The sequence below is a fragment of the Sphaerodactylus townsendi genome, linkage group LG06, assembly GCF_021028975.2.
Source record: "Sphaerodactylus townsendi isolate TG3544 linkage group LG06, MPM_Stown_v2.3, whole genome shotgun sequence".
Taxonomy (NCBI): domain Eukaryota; kingdom Metazoa; phylum Chordata; class Lepidosauria; order Squamata; family Sphaerodactylidae; genus Sphaerodactylus; species Sphaerodactylus townsendi.
The window spans coordinates 61558086-61577568 of NC_059430.1; the positions used below are offsets into that span (position 1 = coordinate 61558086).

At 42.5% G+C, this 19483-nt stretch overlaps 1 protein-coding gene across 4 annotated transcripts in view; it reads right to left on the reverse strand.

The window, feature by feature from the left end:
• SRGAP1 (SLIT-ROBO Rho GTPase activating protein 1) overlaps positions 1–19483 on the reverse strand; it is a 143446-nt gene that overhangs the window by 87473 nt on the left and 36490 nt on the right. The window contains exon 2 of one of the 4 annotated variants that reach the window (XM_048499494.1): positions 2469–2472. The exons of the other annotated variants lie outside the window; for them this stretch is intronic. Coding sequence (XP_048355451.1) covers positions 2469–2472 — 4 coding nt within the window. The remainder of the gene's footprint in view (positions 1–2468; positions 2473–19483) is intronic. 4 annotated transcript variants of the gene reach the window in all.

Below are 19483 nucleotides of genomic sequence, written 5' to 3' on the forward strand. Positions count from 1 at the left end.
AGAATTCTTTTTGCCGCCCCTTCCTGTGTGGGTCTCCGCCTCTCTTTCCTCAGTATCCCGTCTGACACAGCAGTAGGAATGAGACCCACTCAAACATCCACTCAACATAGAACGGATCAACATAACAATTACAACATTGAACAAAACAATAACTACAGCATGGATTGGCTCCATCCTACCCTTATCCTATTTACATTAATGTTCAGAACGTATCATCAGAAAGAAATAGAGACCAGGGAGGGCCAAGATGTCTTCCCTTCCCTCCAGTAGAAAAGCCCTTCATGGTAAGTATCCAATGGACTCTTCTCCTGGGGGGGGGGGGGGGGACATCTTGCTTGGGACCTCCCCGAGCAGTGTCCCCAATTAGGGGACACTGGAAGGCGTTCGTGAAATGTGTCTCTTTAATCTCCGATGATCGTTTCCAGAACTCTCTTGCCGAAGGCCACTTCTGTGTCCGCAATTAAAGGAAGCTTATAGTGTCTTACGAAGGAGGAGATTGACGACCAGATTGCAGCTTTGCATATCTCCTCCACCGAAGCACGGTTTCTTAGTGCTGCGTTGGTTGCTGCACTCCTGATCGAGTGCGCGGACACTCCCGGTGGACTTGGTAGGCCATTGGCCTTGTAGGCCTCTATTATTGTTGCTTTCAAGGTTGAGCTGATGGCTGCCTTGGACATAGGGAGACCCACCTTGGGGGGGTTGAATGTTGATAAATAAGGTTTCCGACTTCCTGATTTGTTCAGATCTTATCAAGAAGGCTTTTAGCGCTCTTCTGACGTCCAGAGTATGCCATAAATGTTCTTTTGGATGCTCAGGATTTGGCATGAAGTTGGGTATCGTGATGTCTTGCCTCCTATGGAACGAAGAGTTCACTTTGGGAATGAACGCTGGGTCTGGTCTCAGGGTAACTCTGTCTTTGTGAAAAATGCACAACTTGGAATTAGTAGACAGGGCTTGAAGTTCCGAGACTCTCCTTGCTGACGTGATAGCGATTAGGAATAAAGTCTTCATTCTTACCCACTTTATGTTTGTGGTTTGGATCGGTTCAAATGGCTGCCTTGTGAGAGCCGTCAGCACTGTGTGTAATTTCCAGGATGGAAATCTATGTATTGTCGGAGGTTGGGATAACTTGACTCCCCGGAGGAAGGTCATGGTGTCTTTTTGTGTAGTGATGGGTGTGCCGTTTATGGATGGGCACACCGTTGCTATTGCCGCTAGTTGCCGTTTTAAGGTGGAGCTCCTAAGCCCAGGTTTCCAGGAATCCCAGGATATTCTGAATAGAGGGGTGTTCCGGGTCCACTGCGTGACATTTGCTCCATTTCACGAACGCCTTCCAAGATGAATTGTAGATGTTAATTGTGGATCGTTTACGTGCTGCTAAGATGGTGTTTGTTACCTTGGTGGAAAATCCTTTCCGGATCAAGCGTCTCCTCTCACAAGCCACGCGGTCAGTTGCAGCCATTCTGGGTCTGGGAAGCTGATCGGACCCTGTAGCAGAAGGTCGGGTTCTAGACACAAGTGCATTGGGGGAGCTATTTTCACTTCCTGAATCAATGAATACCAGGGTCTCCTGGGCCAATTTGGAGCTATCAGTATAGTCGTTGCTCTTTCTTGTTTTATTTTCCTTAGCACTCTGGGGATCAGTGGGAATGGAGGGAAGGCGTACATCAGCCCTGGTGGCCAGGGTGTTGCCAACGCGTCTGTGTCTATCGCTCTGTGGTTGAAGACCTGGTCATGAACAGTTCCACTTGGGTGTTGTTCGAAGATACGAATAGATCCACCTTTGGGAGTCCCAGGGTGTCTGTGATCTTCTGGAAAACTCAAGGATTGAGTTGCCACTCTCCTTCCTGGATTTGTTGCCTGCTCAACCAGTCTGCTTTTTTGTTTCTCTTCCCTTGGATGTGCTGTGATTCCAGGGACGGCACGTTCCTTTCTGCCCACTGGAGGATTTTTGCCGCCTCCAGGTGGAGTTGTTTTGACCTTGATCCTCCCTGATTGTTTATATACATTTTTGCCGTGACATTGTCTGTTCTGACTATCACGTGTTTGTCCCTGAGTCTCAACTGGAAGTGTTCCAGCGCGAAGAGTATGGCTCTTGTTTCTAGCAAGTTTATGGGCAACCTGGATTCCTGTGCTGACCAGGTCTTCTGTACAAACTGTCTGTCTAGGGTGGCCCCCCAACCCTTGAGGCAGGCGTCGGTGAACACCTGTGGTCTGGGTTCGTGAAGATACCTCTTCCCTTTGGTGAGGTTGCTTTGTTTCAGCCACCAGAGTAGACTGTTCTTGACCGCTGTAGGAAGAATTAGCTTTTTGTCTTTCTTCAGGATGATGTCTGTCTGGAATGGTCTCAGGAATAGTTGCAGAGGTCACGTGCGAAAGCATGCCCATTGGGACAAGTCTATCACCGATATGAACAGCCCTAGAAGACTTGCCAGTTGTAGTAGCGAGTGCTGGCGTGCTGCAATTACCTTTCTGGTGGCCTGTTTGATTTTTGATATTTTTTCCTGTGGGATGAATAGAGTGTCTGCTCTGGTGTCTATCGTGGTTCCTAAGTGATCTAATTGTGGCGCTGGCGTAAGGGAGCTTTTTTCTCTGTTTATGAGGAACCCGTGTTGTTGTAAGACCTGTTGTACTGTTCCTATGTCCTTGACTCCCTGTTGGAATGACCTGGATCGGACCAACAGGTCGTCTAGGTAGGGGTATATGTGTATTCCCTGTTGTCTGAGTAGAATGATGGGGGCTAGTAGGATCTTTGAGAACGTTCTCGGTGCGGTTGCTAGCCCAAATGGAAGGGTTCTGTACTGGAGGTGCCTTCCTCCCACCGCAAACCTGAGGAACCTTCTGTGGGACGGGTGGATCATGACATGCAGGTATGCTTCTTTCAGGTCTAGTGACGTGAGAAAGTCTCCGTGCTGTAGGGCAAGTGATATGGACCCCAGTGTTTCCATCTTGAATTTTGGTGTTTTTACAAATTTGTTGAGGTGCCTCAAATTCAACACTGCTCTGTAGTCCCCTGATTTTTTGGGGACCGTAAAGAAGTGTGAATATATCCCTAGTGATTTTTCCTGCATCGGAACAGTCTTTATAGCCTGGATCTGGATTAGGTGTTCTATCGCTTGTAGTGTTATTTTTGCCTTTTTTGGGTCCTTGGACAGTGGGGAGTGGACAAAGTGGGATTTTGGAATTGACCAAAGCTCTATTGTGTAGCCGTTTTGCACTGCTTGATGTACCCATTTGTCCACGTGTTCGCCCTGCCACTGATAGCCGAATTTTGCAAGGCGACCCCCCACTGGGGGGTCCAAGCAGTCATTGTTTGTTACGTTCTGGCTTGAAGTTCTTGCCTTGCTTGTTGAAGGGGCAAAAGCTAGATTTGTTCTGAAAGGAATCCTGGTTTTGAAAGCTGCCCTGACTGTTCCAGCTGGGACGTGTGCCTTCTCTGGAAACCCTAGGTAGCGTTCTATGGGAACGAAATGTTGCTTTTTGGTACATTTGATTTGTCTCTGGTTTGACAGATTTGGGCATGGCCTTCTTTTTGTCTTTGGTTTCTATGAGGACCTGGTCCAGCTCTTTCCCAAATATCGCTTCTCCAAAATAGGAGTAGGCTGCTACTACATGCTTTGATTGTGTATCTGCTTGCCATGGGCGTAGCCAGGCATTGCGTCTTGCTACCCTGTTGGAGGCCATTGTCCTAGCTGTTAAAGTGATGGCATCCATGGTTGCATCTGCTATAAAGGCGTTTGCTATCAGTACTCTCTCTACCCCTTCCCTCAGGGCCGTTTCTTCAGCTGGAAGCCTCTCTAAGATTCTTTTGAGCCATTCCATGGCTGCTCTGGACACTGTTGATGCAGGTGTTAAGGATTTAAGGATTGCCACTAACCAGTCATGAGACCTGCGCAAGGCAGCTTCTGACCTGCAGTCGAGAAGGTCTTTAATGGATCCCTCTCCTTCCTTAGTAACTAGTCCTCCCGTGTGTAGGTACGCTACTGGGGAGTCTACAGGAGGGCTCTTAAGCATCGAATGGAACGGAAGGGGTAATAGGTAGGTCTTTTTGAAGGTGGTGCTTCCTGCTGGCAGTGCTTTCCTGCCGGCAGGATTAAGCCATTCCTTTTTGATACGCTTAACGTAGTACTCAGGCACTGGAAAGAATTTTTCCTTTTCAGAATCTTTTGGAAAATAATTCTCTTTCCCTTTAGGGAATCCTTTAATGGTTTTGGAAGAGGGGCCCTCCCCCAAGGGGTCCACTGGGTCTTCTGCATCCTCTTTGTCCCTCAGGTCTAGGGCTGAGACCGTTTTATTTATTAACATGAGTAAGTCCTCATTCTTAAAAAATTTGTTAGATTGGTCAGATGCCTCTTCTGAGGAATCTTCACCTTCAGAAAACCTTTCCACTTCCTCCCCTTCTGCTTTGTCTGAGCCCTCATCTTCCTCTTCTGGGAATGCTATTGGGTTTCTATGGTACCCTGATCCATTTCCCCTGGTTAAATTGGGTTGGGAGGAAGTTTGGTGGCGTTGGGCATAATTTCCCCTTTGGGACAATGCTTGCTGTTCTCTAGCCGTTAATGCTTTTTCAATCTCAGCCCGCAATAGCTCCGCAAGGTCAGCAGGGGGAGCTGTTTGCCAGGTTGAGACAGCCAAATTGGCGGGAACTGCTAAGTCCCTGTGGGAGGGGCCCGGGTTGGGGGCTAACGAGCCGCCATTGCCCGTTTGGGGCACCATGCCATCCCCTCTCCCTATGTACAGACCGGGCCGGGTTCTTGCCTTGGTGCGCTGGTCGAGCCTGCCTCCTCCCGGTCCTCCGATTGTTCTGCACACCCTGCAAAGGCAGGAACAAATACTGAGGAAAGAGAGGCGGAGACCCACACAGGAAGGGGCGGCAAAAAGAATTCTGATTGGTTCCTGCCTCCCTGCAAGTGGTGACGAGCATATCTCAAGCAAGATGTCTTGCCCCCCCCCCCCCAGTAGAAGACAGGATTCTAACTAAGTTTGGGATCCTTCACCCTTCTGAAGAAAAACACACCAGGGAACACCACCAGTTGTAGCACAATGGTTACACTGCTGCTGTTTCAAAATCCAAAAAATGGCATCATCCCTAGGAGTGTAACTGGAGTGGCCCAAGGGCAATCCTAAGTGAAACAACTCCCACTAAAGATCTCAAAATATAAATCCCAAATATAAAAATATGCAATATAAAGCAATGTATTTTATTCTTATGACAGGAGGAAAAAAGCACAGAAATGGCGACCTGATAGCAGGTCCTAGATAAAAAAAAATATTGGTGCAAGAAGAGCACTTATCTTCTCAAGAATCAGTCCAAAACGCCGGAGACAGAGATTCAAACGCCAGAGATCCTTTCCTCCAAACTGAGACATTCCAGACAGATAAAGAAGGAAAGTATGGAGTATGTATCCCATGTCAACCCTAAGAATGGGCAACTGTGTACTGTTTTGCTTGTTCATTGTTCACCTTAATCAGGGACGTAGGTATAGATTTTTTATGGGGAGGGTTCCGGGTGGGGCCACGCCCCCCCGTCCCTGGGGCATGGCCACACCTCCCCAAGCCCCGCCCCAGCCTCAGTGCTTATAAAAGCAGCTCTCTAAGGCCGGGGATGGCAGACTCCCCGCCTCAGCCCTCCCCCACCAGCTGGGCTCCCAGCTGGCAGCCCCTTCTGCCATCCCCTCTGGACAGAGGCGCAGCTAGGGAAAATGAAGCTCAGTGCAAAATCTGAGTTTTGCAACCCCCCACCCCATGAGCCCTCCGGGGATAAGGCGGCCTATAAGTTTAATAAAATAAAAATAAATAAATGGGTGGCCGCTGTGATGCTGGAATTCACCCCCAAACAGCATCACTTTCAATGGTGTTTAAACTAGAGAGTCCAGATTCTTCTTTTAAATCCACCTTCATTTCATTTATTCAATTTATATACAGCCCTCCCACAAGGGGCTCAGGGCGGTTCACAACAATTAAATACATTAAAACATTAAAACAGCTAAAATATTCCACCCTCACAAAGTTAAAAGAACCATAATTTGTTGATGGTGTCAGAAAAATTTGTTTTTCCCCCTCCTCTTCCTTACGCCCACGGGAGGCCAGATGTTAATTTGTAGCAAAATTCGATGTTACCCCGGCTGGCCAAACGTCTGGTGGAACAGGTCCATTTTGCAGGGCCTGCAGAAACTCTGTGTATCCCGCAGAGCTCTGATCTCATCTGGCAGCCTTAAAGGGTGAATCTGGGGTCCCCAGTTAAAACAACATTGAAAGTGATGCTGTTTTGGGGTGCATTATCCCCCACCCTGAAACAGCATCACTTTCAATGTTTAAACTGGGGACACCAGATTCTCCCTTTAAATCCATGCTGAAGAGGGTGGATTTAAAAGGAAAATCTGGGGAAACTTGGGAGGTGCTTGCTGTCAGAGGTGCAATTGTTAAGCTAGCAGCACCAAAATTTCAGGGTATTTTTAGGAGACTCTCCTAATGATACCAACCAGGTCTGGTGAAGTCTGGTTCAGGGGGTCCAAAGTTATGGCCCCTCAAATGTGTAGCCCCATCTTCTATAGCTCCCTTTGAAAACAATGGGGATGGGGCACCCCCTTTGGGAGTCCATAGCTTTGGACCCCCTGGACCAAACTTCACCAAACCTGGGTGGCATCAGTAAGAGACTCTCCTTATGATACCACCCAGTTTTGGTGAAGTTTGGTTCAGGGGGTCCAAAGTTATGGACCCTCAAAGATGTAGCCCCTATCTTCTATTAGCTCCCATTGAAAACAATGGGGGATGGGGCACCCCCTTTGGGAGTCCATAACTTTGGACCCCCTGAACCAAACCACATCAAAAATGGGTAGTATCATCAGGAGACTCTCCCCAAAAATGTTGGTGCTGCTATCCTAAAAATTGCGCCCCCTACAGGCCAAAAACAAAAAAACCCTAAAAATAAAAAACACAAACGGAGGCGGAGCTTCAGACATGTAATGGGGGGGGGGGTTTTGAACCCGAGAAAACCCCCCTTACCTAAATCATTGACCTTAATGTGTTTCAGCATAAGACAGTCCCTGGGAGTGGGGTCTATGATTCCCACAAACTATATGCCACTGAAGTTGGACAATGAAATAAGATGACAGAAAGAAAGTTGATTTATTTGAAATGGTGTTGGAATGGAATTATACAGATACCGTGGACTTCCAAGATGACAAATAAGTAGTTTTTAGATCAAATCACGTCTGTGTCTAAAAATTAAAATGATCAAACTGAGGCTATCATGCTTTGGTCACACTATGAGAAGACAAGAGTCACTAGAAAGGATAATAATGCTAGCAAAGATTGAAGGAAGGCGGAAAAAAGAGGAAGACCCAACACAATATGGATTGATTCAAGCTATGGCCCTCAGTTTGCTAGACCTATGCAAGGCTGTTAAGGATAGTATGTTTTGGAGATCATTAATTCATAAGGTTGCCATAAGTCAGAAGTGACTTGACAGCACTTAACACAAACACACAAAAACCCTCCAAGACCGGATTTTATTTTATCTGTATTCTGATTACAGCAAGAGTTAAGACGACTGCCTCCTAACAACTCACAACCAGTTTGATATATCATGTAGTTGGGAAAAACAGAGTGGAGGAAAAGAGGAGATGGATAGCAAGATCTACTGTGAAAGTAACCATCAGCACTGTTGAGCATCCAAACAAACACAAGGTGTTCCATCCATTCTTACAGGCTGTCACTCTATATGTTGTTGTCTCTGTCCTGGTCTATACACGCTTATGGACTGTGTACTGTTCCCTGGGGAGTTACGAACCTTAATGATCAGCATTTTCCTCTCTTTTACTGCTGCAGTGCACTTATTGAGTTGTTCTGAGAAGTGGGAAATATGTTCTTGTGCTGCTTCCTCAATCTTTTTGAATCTAGAAGAAGAAGAGTTTGGATGTATAACCCGCTTTTCTCAACTGTAAAGAGTCTCAAAGCGGCTTACAAACTCCTTCCCTTCCTCTCCCCACAACAGAGACCTTGTAAGGTAGGTGGGGCTGGGAGAGTTCTGAGAGAACTGTGACTAGCCCAAGGTCACCCAGCAGGCTTCATGTGCAGGAGAAGGGAAACAAATCCTGTTCACCAGATCAGAGTTCGCTGCTCATGTAGAGGAGTGATGAATCAAATTTGGTTCTCCAGATTATAGACTGCTGCTCTTAACCGCTACACCATGCTGGCTCTCATTGTCACTGAAACACTTAAAAGGTACATTTTACCTTTTGATGGCTAATGCAAACTTTCTGCATAATGTGACTTGAACTGACCATTGTTGTTCCCCATTTAGGGACATTTCACACACTAAGGTGCCCCATCAGCTTTGGAGCTGGAGCTTTTTTGCAAGGCAGTCCCTGCTCTCTTACTAACCTTGCAGTCACTGATGCAACTGCCTCTTTACAGTGTCTGTGTGGTGTGTGGGAGCTTTATTCCTCTACTTCTGAGAAGCCCAGTGGAACCAACCAACAAACTGATGAAACTGACTGGTGAATGCATTAGAAATATTAGACCTGTCTTCTCTATATTGCTATGTAAGTTTATATGTCAGTTAGTCACCATTTATTTCAATACAAAATAAGATTCAGTTTACCCATCAAAAGTCAGTTGTTCTCAGGCTGCAAGTACTACCAGGAGATGAAACCTCCCTATGTGCAAGAAGTCATTCTAGCAAATGCTGACAGTGGTGGTTTAACTTCTGGTGCTACTAATGCTTCAAGGACCCATGCCCAATGCTTCACTGTTGCTGAAGGAGATAATCCTCTTTATTTCTTCATTTCCCTTGCTTTCTTTAAAAACAGCGTACCAAGCCACACCTGACAGGACTTCTTGGACATTCATGAAACTGACTGCTACTTCGATTAGCCCAGAAAATGGCAACCAGGAATTATGATCACATTCACACAAGAAGGGATGTCATAAAAATTTGGAAACAGGTCAGCAGGCTTGCTGTACCACTTTTAGAAGAGGTCTGGAATAGAAAGTTGTTTCTACCAGATTCATGTTTGGATGGGGAAGTTGGGTGTGTAGCTGGCAGCAAAGGAGGTTGTTGAGCCCGCAAAGCATGTCTCTTGTGGCATCTGCCTCAAATCACCTCATTAGGCAGTCAGCCCCAGTTGTTGTGGGGTCCTCAGTGGCTATACAGTTATAAACTGCACTCTGAGGTGTTTATGCACTGGATGGGTGACGAGTTTAAATGATTCTGCTCTGCTGTTAATTTGGCAGTTGCTTCTTGACTCCACTGTATCAACGGTAGTGGCCACAGGGAAGCAGAAGACCTGCCCAAATACATTTGTCCTCAGCTCCAGAGTGAATTTATGAGCTATGGTTTTCATAAGGTCATGTAAAAATGAAGATAGTGCTGCACAGTATCAGGACAACCATTTGTAATACTGGCTGAGTAGTGTCTGGCAGCCTGGCAGTGTAGTTGTCCAGTAAAAGAAACAGAAGTGATTACTTATGAAACAGCAGAAGAAAATGGTGTGACCCACTGAGATGAATGAGAATTCTATTTCTTGTCTAAAGGGACTTCAATAAAAAAGGATTAGGCATGATAGAGGAAAGAAGGAAGAAACCAAAAACAAAGATCCATCTTTCAAAATTGATTCTTTCACCTAAATCTATTTCAATTTTTTTCTATTCTGTGTTTTCAACAGAAAGTTCTGGAGATGGCCTACAACTTTAGACTAAAAACAATCACTAAACCAAAAGAATAATGCGGCTGCATAAAACTAATATCAAAAAACATCAAGAAACCCTGCATAAAGAACAATGCAGTAATATAACCTGAATATATTAACTGTGTCCAGGTGGTGCTTCTTTAAGAAAGCCACAGATGACTCACCAACCAACACTTGTTAACAATTCTACATTCCTGAAAACACAGATCTAGCAGCATCTTTGAGTTGTGAACCTTGATGGGAGAAGGAGTCCAATTCTTTCCAGGGCAGGTTTAGTGCCCCTCCCTGCTTAGCCATACTATTTATCAACAGCAACTCACTTTGGACTGAGTTTCAGTTCATAGGCACTAAGGATTTTTAATTGTGCAGCATGCCTAACAAGAAGAGTCCAAGGAGTATCAAGGTGAGAAAAGTGGACTGCTCAAACTCATTATACATTCTAAGCTATTTTTGAGGGGTCTGTAGGTATATTATAAAATACACATTGTATATTTTTAATGTGAGATTTATGTTTGCAGCACAAGCCATATTGTTTATTAGGATGGTTTTCAGTCTCAAACTCAAGAAAGCATAGGAATGTGATGCAACACAAGCTACAATGATAAGGAAGCTTTGTGCCTTGAAGAAAAATCCTTGAAAGCGGACATCTTATCACGAAAACCACTTCAGAGTCTTGTTTACTATTGGACTAATTATACTTGATTCTCGGAGTCTTGTTTATAATGAGATTACAATATTAAGAGAAGTCTTAAACGGAGAGGTGCTTTTCTTCCTGTGTTTTGAGTTCTATTGTTATTTGAATACTTAATATAGTGGTGATTATTGTTTTTAATTGCACTGTGATACTTTGTTATAAATTTCATCTTTTTGTATGCAGCAGAGGGTGAATGCAGTAGTGGGATTCAAATAATTTAACAACCGGTTCTGAAAGGACTCAGTGGTGGGATTACAACCAGTTCTCCGAACTAGACAAAAAATTAGCTACTGGTTCTACCGAACTGGTGTGAATAGGCTGAATCCCACCACTGGGTGAATTGTATTTGTATTTCATTGTACTTGCCACTCCCGGGTTTGGTGTTATCTTCTCTTAAAAAGCAACACAAAATATAAAAGTAGATTTGCACAGTTACGTTTTGAATGAAAGAGGTGAAAGGGTATTTATGCTTATACTGTTATCATTCTGTAATTATAATGGACAGAGTTCAGCCACAGTTATTCACTATACATCATGTTTGTGTAAGTGGTGAAATACAACATTGTTGAACTTTTGATGAAAATCTGTCAGACAGAGTCTTGTCCTCAAATCACAGAGGCAGACTTCCACAGGGATATCTATGGTGGGGCAGCCAGGGCATGTGCCCTATGCACCAAGAAGTGGGGCTACCTTGGCTGCCTGGCCCCTCCCAAGAACTCAACTCAACCTGAGCAGGTCCAGTTTTAAACTTCAGGCAGGCTGCACCTCCAAAGTCCATGTGAATATCAGAGGCAGAGCTCATAATTCAACACTGGTCTCTGCCTGGTTAAGTCCAGCTTTAAACTGTGGGCTCCACCTTCCAAGTCCATGTGAACTTTGGAGACAGAGCCTGCAGTTGAATGCTGGGCTTGACTTGGCCAGGTCCAGTGTTGAACTGTGGGTCTCTGAAGTCGATGTGACTTTGGAGGCAGAGCTACAAGTATAAAACTGGACCCGGCCAGGCTGTAGAAGAGGGAGAAGGGTTTTCAGTGCTTGCTCTAGGCCCTTTTTAAAACATAGATATACCCCTGTATCTTTCTGAAGGTCTTGCATATGGAAGTTGGAAAGGATGCTGATTTGCTGATACTCTACTTAAGGCTTCTTTCATACTTTATATCTGAAATATGCACAAAGTACAACCCTAATAATGGAACTGTAAACTAACTGTACAAAAAGACATGATATATTTGCATGAAAAGTGATTTATGTCATGCAGTTTAAGTGCTTTTACTGATCTATAAACATCTTTAACAAATCTAATACAAGCACATTCACATTTTTGGTTGTTTTAAAAAAGACACTAAATCATTTTTGTCTAAAGTGTTCTGTAGTCAGGGCAGAACTGTGTCATAAGGAAAGAAAACAACTGCTGCCCATGTTTCCTGCCGTCTAAAAAGCACCTGCATGCTTTTGAGAGGTGCATTGTCTACACTTTAAAAAGCTAATGTGTCTGGAAGCTAAGCAGCTGTCTACCTGCATACTCAGCAGTTAAGATGGTAGTGGTAATGGGAGTGAAATTATTTCACAGGACATACTAAGAGCCTTTTGTGAAAGGAAAGAACACTCATTTATAAAAACAGGAAGCCAAACAGAACCCCACAGTTAGGAGCCTCCACCATAACACATACTTCCTCCTTATTGAAATCTGAACAGACATCATAGATACAACAAATCCTCCTCAAATATTTCAAGAATTAATGCAGTAAAAAAAGTAGACTTAACTGTCTGTATATTTTCAGGGAAGATTCTAGTATAGCAACAGGAATTCTGCATGCTGTTTAAATCCTATTATATCCCATCCTGAAAACGTACCAACCTCAGCTAGTATGACCTAACTTAATTTGAGGTAACACAGTTACTAATGGATTATTTTATGTTGTTTGTTTTTATTGCTTTTTTAAAAAGTTCTGAAAAACAACTGGTCTTTATTTCTCTTTCCCAAGTAAAAATAATTAGCATAATGTGTAATGAGGAAAATGATACAATCCTAAACAAATCCACATTTAAAAGCCTGATAGTTAAACTGTACACATAGCTGAAGGTATGAAAAATGAATCTTTTAGACTGAGACTTTTCAGGCAGCTTTAGTCTGAACCACTATGGTAGGAAGACCTCAGTGAATACACAGTGTTGTGCATCTCATTTGACAATCACATACTTGATGCCTGTCTGATATGCCTGAATCAGCTAAAAATCCCAAATCTGCCAAAGGGGCTGCTCTCATTCCTTCCAATCACTGCTACTACCCTTGCATATATTTATGTTATAAAACATAACAGCTATAATAAATGGAAACAGCAGAACAACCTATTCTTTGAAAACAGATCTAGGCTAACAATTTTTTTAAAATCAACCTATCATTCCCTGCTAATAAGAGAATCCAGCTTGTTAACTATATGCATATGCAACTCACATGAGACAGACAGCAATGATTGGATTCACCACTAAGATTTGTGGCAATTCAATTCCCTTCCCTCAAATTTCTTGCTAGCTCTGTAGGGTTTTCTACAATCAGTACAGTTATACAAATAACATTCTTTTTTTTACATTTTCTATTTAATACATTGGGAATTTTAACATTTCAATTCAGTCTTGACAGTATGCACACATTTTTCTACTCTTTTAATTATATTTGTGTAATTATATATATTTTTGTATTAATTATATCTATGTAATTATATTTAAACCCATCAATTATAACTGTGAAATAATATTTAAACCTATCAAAATAGCCACACAACTGTAGGAGTGTTTCTGAGGTCAGCTGTACTTAAATATATATAACTAAAAATAAAAATAAAACTCTGTAGAAGCGATAGTTGCTGGCAGTAGTTTATATTTTGTGAATAATTTGGTATTAATAAAAATCAGATTTATAATACCATATGGAGTATAATTTCACTAGCATCTTGCATAAATCAATGGACACTGCATTAAGTTTTAATTAGATATCCAGCAGAATCCTAAACACCATCACTCCAGTTTAAGACTGACTACCTACCTACCTACCTACCTACCTACCTACCTACCTACCTACCTACCTACCTACCTACCTACCTACCTACCTACCTACCTACCTACCTACCTACCTACCTACCTACCTACCTCTGATATTTATTGAGAACTCAGGGAGAATGATGTCTCTCAGTGCCTTTCAATACTATCAACGATAATATTCTACTGAGCTGTCTCTCAGCATTAAAAATAAGAAATACTATGTTACTTTGATGGATTCCACACAGCGTAAATATAATATCCTGAGGACATTTAAAAAGCGTTTGGGGGAAGAACTTTGTACAGCTCTCTTCCCCATAATGACTTCAGCTCATTTTATTCTTCTCAACTCGGGTTTTTTCAAAAAATCGCTAAGAAGAGAGTTTGGATTTATACCCCCCTTTCTCTCCTGTAAGGAGACTCAAAGGGGCTTACAATCTCCTTTTCCTCCCCCACCCCACAACAAACACTATGGCGGCAGCAGAATGAAGGATGGAGAGTCCAGCCAGAGCAGTGTGCTCCTGAACTTGGCACTCCCGCAAAGGAATGACTTGCTGTTCTTGGGCAGTGGCAGCAGGTTTGGCTTGCAGAAGAACCGGAGAAACAAACAATGAAGAGCCTGAATAAGCCTGTTGGAGAAACTTTTATCCTACAGTCACAACCTGCTGACCAGGAGGATGCCAAGTATGGCTTTCATCTACCATGCATCTGTGTGAGTACATCCAATGTCATCCCCACACACACACTTGCTTGTATCTCTGTGGCTGCTGGGTGAGCAGAAAAAGGAACTGAGCAACAGTGGCAAGTGGGGGACAGGATGGGTGAGCAGGCGAGCAATGGTGATGGTGGGTGAAGGGGGGGTTAATAGACATACGAGACTATTTTCACCTGTGGAAGCATACTACTTCCGCTGAAGTACAACTGACCACACTTGGTTCTTTTAGTGGGAAAGGGTATAGATGAGGATGAACAAGTTGAAACTTTATCCTGATGGGACAAAGGTGGTCTGGGTTAATAGAAAAGCAGACCAGGGACTCAAAATCTCTCTAGTTTTGGATGGGTTATACCAGTGGTAGTATTCTAATGATTTAACCACCAGTTCGGGCCCCCCGCCACGTTCCCCCGCGCTGCCCACTTACCTGACTGCTGTGCCCCCCCTTTCAATGTTGGGTCGAGAGGAGCAGAGGTGGGATCCAACCAGTTCTCACCACTTCTCTAGAAGTGGTTACTAATTTTTTCTAAGTGCTGAGAAGGGGTTACTAAAGCAACCTCCCACCACCATCGGAACCTGTTATTAAATTTTTTGGATCCCACCACTGGAGGGGAGGGGAGGGGAGGGGAGGGAGCGACTGTCCTTTGGTCTGCATGCTGCCAGGCTGGCTGCCAGGCCACCAAAGAAGCTGGGCTTCTTTCACCAAGTGGGCCCTTGCCTGGGAGCCAGCGGAGTGGGCTGCACGCCTGGGAACTGGTGGAGAGGGCTGCATGCCTGGTATCCACTGTGCTGCCTGGGGGGGCCTTTCTTCAGCATTGGCCAGGAGGCCCAGGGGACGGCAGCCGTCAGAGGCCACAGGCCTCTGGGCCATGCGCCTTTGGGGGAGGCCTGCTTGCGCCTGGCTGTTACAGGGCTCTAAAAGCCCCCTCACTCCCCCTCCTCTGGGGTGGTGGGATTCATTCAGCTGGTTCGCCAAACTACACAAAAAATTAGCTACCCGTTCTGCTGAACTGGTGCAAACCAGTTGAATCCCACCACTGTGTTATGCTCCCCTTGACAAGTCAAGTGTTTGGGAGTGCCTCTTGATACAATGGTCACTTTACAAAATAACATTGCTGCTGTGGCTTGGAGTGCTTTTGCCCAATTTTGGCTGGTGGCCAACTGCATCCATTTTTAGCTCAGTCTGTTTAAGCCACAGTGATTCACACCTGGCCCCTTCACAGTTGATCTTCAAGAGGCAGTTGAAGAAAGCTTTATTTAGAACTGCATTTAACTGATTTAGTTTTTATTTATTGACAGTTCTTATTGGAATTTTAAATTGTGACATTTCATGTACATTTATAATTAATTCTTGTTTATATGTATTGTTCTTATTGTGTTTTATCATTGTTTAATTTATACAGTAGTTCAGAACCTTTATTAGGCTTAAATACCAAAAGACAAAAATCACAACAGAGAAAGGCAAACACATCAAAACAATATAGGTTAGATATCTCTTACCATCTGGACCTGCAATAGAAACTGGACTGTGCACCCCGAACCAAAGGATCATTACTATTAAATAGTTTTAAGATGCTTACTTTTGGAGAACAGTTACGTATATACCGTAATAATAAAGCATCCCTAAGAAGCTTATATTTTGGGCAGCTGAATAAAATATGTTTGAGTATTTCAATAAGAGTTGGACAATATGGATGCACTCTACCAAACCGGCCCTGTAGTAGAGGTAGGGAAAAAACATTACATCTGGCCCTGGTAAGTGCCCATCGATGCTTAGGATCAGAAAGCTGCAGTAAATACATAGCTATCTTGCCAACCTCTGGTGTGATACCAAAGTATAAAGGGGAGCTTGTTGTTCCTGCTTGGCTCAGTAAATGTTGCTGCTCTTGATCAAAGAATCTTGTTTTAATTACCTTTAATATTTTTGAGGCTTGAGCATAACAAGGGCCTCCAGTGATAAACCAAGAGAAGTAAGGTTGCCAATGATTGTCCTCCATCATTCAGAGACTTGTAGATCTGGTAAGGTTCTGTGGATTAGACTACTGGACTCAGTCAGTACAAAAACATAGACTTACCCAGAACTTAAAGGTAAATAGCCATGCCCTAGTTATTAAAAGGTGCAAGCCAGCCTTTAAGCATATTTATATTGTAAGCCACCTTGAGTTCTGCAGCTAAATAAATAAAAATAATACTCCATTTTTCTCCACTTAAGTCATTCTTCTTGCTCAATTTTATCCACACAACAATCCTATTATGAAAATTAAGCTGAGTTTGTGACTGGCCCAAGATCATCCAGTGAGCTTCTATGGCAGAATGGGGATGTGAACCTGGACCTCCTGGATCCTAGTCTAATACTCTATTTTATTATACTTATACCCTACCCATCCCTGGCCACAGGCAGCCTTGGGGCTGCTTACATTCATTTAACACCATACATAAATTCAGCATTAAAATAAATCAGTCAGTTCCCTTCCTAAACCAGACCCCTTCCTGTCCTCAATGGCGATAAGTACCCTTCTATTAAACAAAAGTAATTAATAATCAACCAGATCCTAGCCTGATACCAACCACTACACCACATTGGCACTCTTAAAAAGTTGCAATACGCATTCTGAAAAGCAAGTGCATGTTTCAATTTCAGTGAAGACAAAATTCAGATCATCATGTAGTCCTGTAATATCATGAAGGAACAAACTTACGGGTGTTACAGACACGTTAAGCTGCACTGTGTTAAAGAAGAAAACTCAGCTTTAATAATATTTATTTCTCTATAAATTTATTTCTCTATAAATCCCCCTCCATCAACAGGTGAATCAGCAAATGAAAAACCTGCATCACTGAAAGTTCCTCATCTGTAGAGCAGTTTAACTAGATTACAACTGAAGTTTTAATACAGATTTTTTTAAAACAAAAACATTCAAAACCAAAAATCAGGGAAAAAATTACCAAGAATTCTAATGTTAAGTTTGGTCCTCTTTTACTAAAACATACTTTAAAATTAGTTTTTTTAAATCTTCGAGATACATCTCAGCCTTTCTATAAACTGCTCATAGCTAAAGGACATTTAAAAAATAGTACATTACCTTGTAGAAATTAAATATTCATATGCACAGCTAATAGATTTTCACTTGGGAGCTACATATATAGTCTCGATCTAAGGTGAAATTGTGTTTTATACTATGTAACTATTGCTAGGATAACAGCCTAATCATTTTCTCAGCCTAACCCATTCTCTTAACCCATTCTCCATATGCTGCCTGTGAATAATTCAAACGTAATGCCAGATGCTGTTTTAAGGAAGTGCCCTTTAAAACATTCACTCCACCACTAAAAGACACATCACCATTAATTACACTGAGACATTTTCAGAAACTGAAAACAAACATACATACTGATCTGCATTTTATGGAATATTATATTCAACCACTTCCCAATTCCTTAGTTACTGTATATACTTGTGTATAAGTCGACCCGAATAGAAGTCAAGGCACCTAATTTTACCACAAAAAAGTATTGTTAGTATATTTGCTTAATAAATTACATAGTTGGCTTGATCATATACCTCATATACTCGTGTATAAGTCTACTTTTTAATCACATTTTTTGTGCTGAAAAATGCCCCCCTCGACTTATACGCGAGGCACAGGGGAGGTTGGAGATCTGAGTTCGATGAGAGCACATCTATTCATAGATCTAATATTTTGTCAATAACATTAATCTTAAAATGATATTTTAGCTAAGAAGACCATGTTCCTTTCATCTCATTTAATATACACTGATATTTCTATCCAGTTTTAACCAGATTTTGTTTTAGGTCATTATTATATTATATTATATTAAAGCAAAAAATGTATTATTTCCTACTTTGTTAACTTTTGCTACCAAAACATTTTTTGCTAACTTGAAACTCTAGTAACATAAAACCATCAGCAAGATGTTAGTATTTTATTCATCTAAGGCCTAAACTGCCCCTGGCTTATTGTTTCAACATGGCACATATATGCAAAGAACACAGAAGAAGTTGCTTTATAGTCTATCCAGATTAGCACTGTCCGCTTTGATTGGCAATATACCTCCAGAGTTTCAAGAAGGGACCAGTCTTTTCCAGCAGTTTTTGCAGACTCTAACATGAAATGCCATAGGACTGAACCTGGACTTTTTGCATAGAAAACATGTTTCCAGTAAGAGATGCTTACCTCTCTACAGTACCTCCTAACCAGAGAGTTTACCGTTCCCTTGGTCAGGCTCTGATACTGGAAGTGAGCCAAAGTGGAAAATAAGCACTCAACAAAGGGTGCTGAACACCAAAAAAAGGGTACAGCTTTTCCCAATCTGTATACTTGGACTCTTCTGGTTTTGTGGAATTTAAAGGCATGGTGTCACTATCACATGTTATTTCAGCAACCAATATTAGTAAAGTTAGATGCTAAATATAGTTTATATTTAACAGTTGTATTTTTGTGAATTTTTCAAGAACAGCAAATCACCACACTACCTTTAAACCTGTGATCCAATTCTGAATGGCTCTTAAGCATTTGTAAAAGTTTCACCGCTACCTTCATGTCCCACTGAAAATAAGCATGTGCTAGAAATTATCAAAGCTTCATAGTACCAGACTCAAGATGCAATATAAATAATTCTAATGAAATGAAGACAGGGCAATCAGTATCAGGATGATTTCATAGTAGTATGCTACACTAAATATACATTACAATAACTGAGTCAGCAAATGGTTATTCTATCACCACACGATTTGCAGCCACTGTAATGAGTCACTGTAAATAATTCATTAAATTCTCAAAATATTTCTATGAGTAAAGGTAGAATTTTACAATTATAAATAATCTCACAATTAGCAGAACAAAATAGCACATTTTCAATGCATAATATACACAGTTGTGTCTGCAATGTCCCTTCTCTGTCATACACCTAAAATGGAACTATTCTAAGAATGTCTTCACCAACAGTTAATATCAGTATAGTGGAAAAGGTTAAAGGCAGCCAGACCCTAAATTAAATGGCCTACAGAGTCTCCCCCATCCCGCTCTGTACCCTATAATTGTCCCTTTTACTTTGCTCTGCATATACAGTCTCCCATCTGACCTACCAACCCAAATCAGAAAAATGGCCGTTGTGCTGCTGGCAGGTGTCAGCTAAGGCATGGTCAGGGAGTCCCAGGGTCAAAGCAGGTAACAGGCAAAGGCGTAGTCAGACAATCCAGAGTCAAGCAAGTCCAGGAACAGGCAAGCAGCCTAGGCACGGAGGTACACAGGGTTTATATAGGATGCCCTTACAAAGAAGGCCAGATTCTGCAAAGGCTCAGTCCTCCCCTGGTGTTGCTGTCTCTAGCTC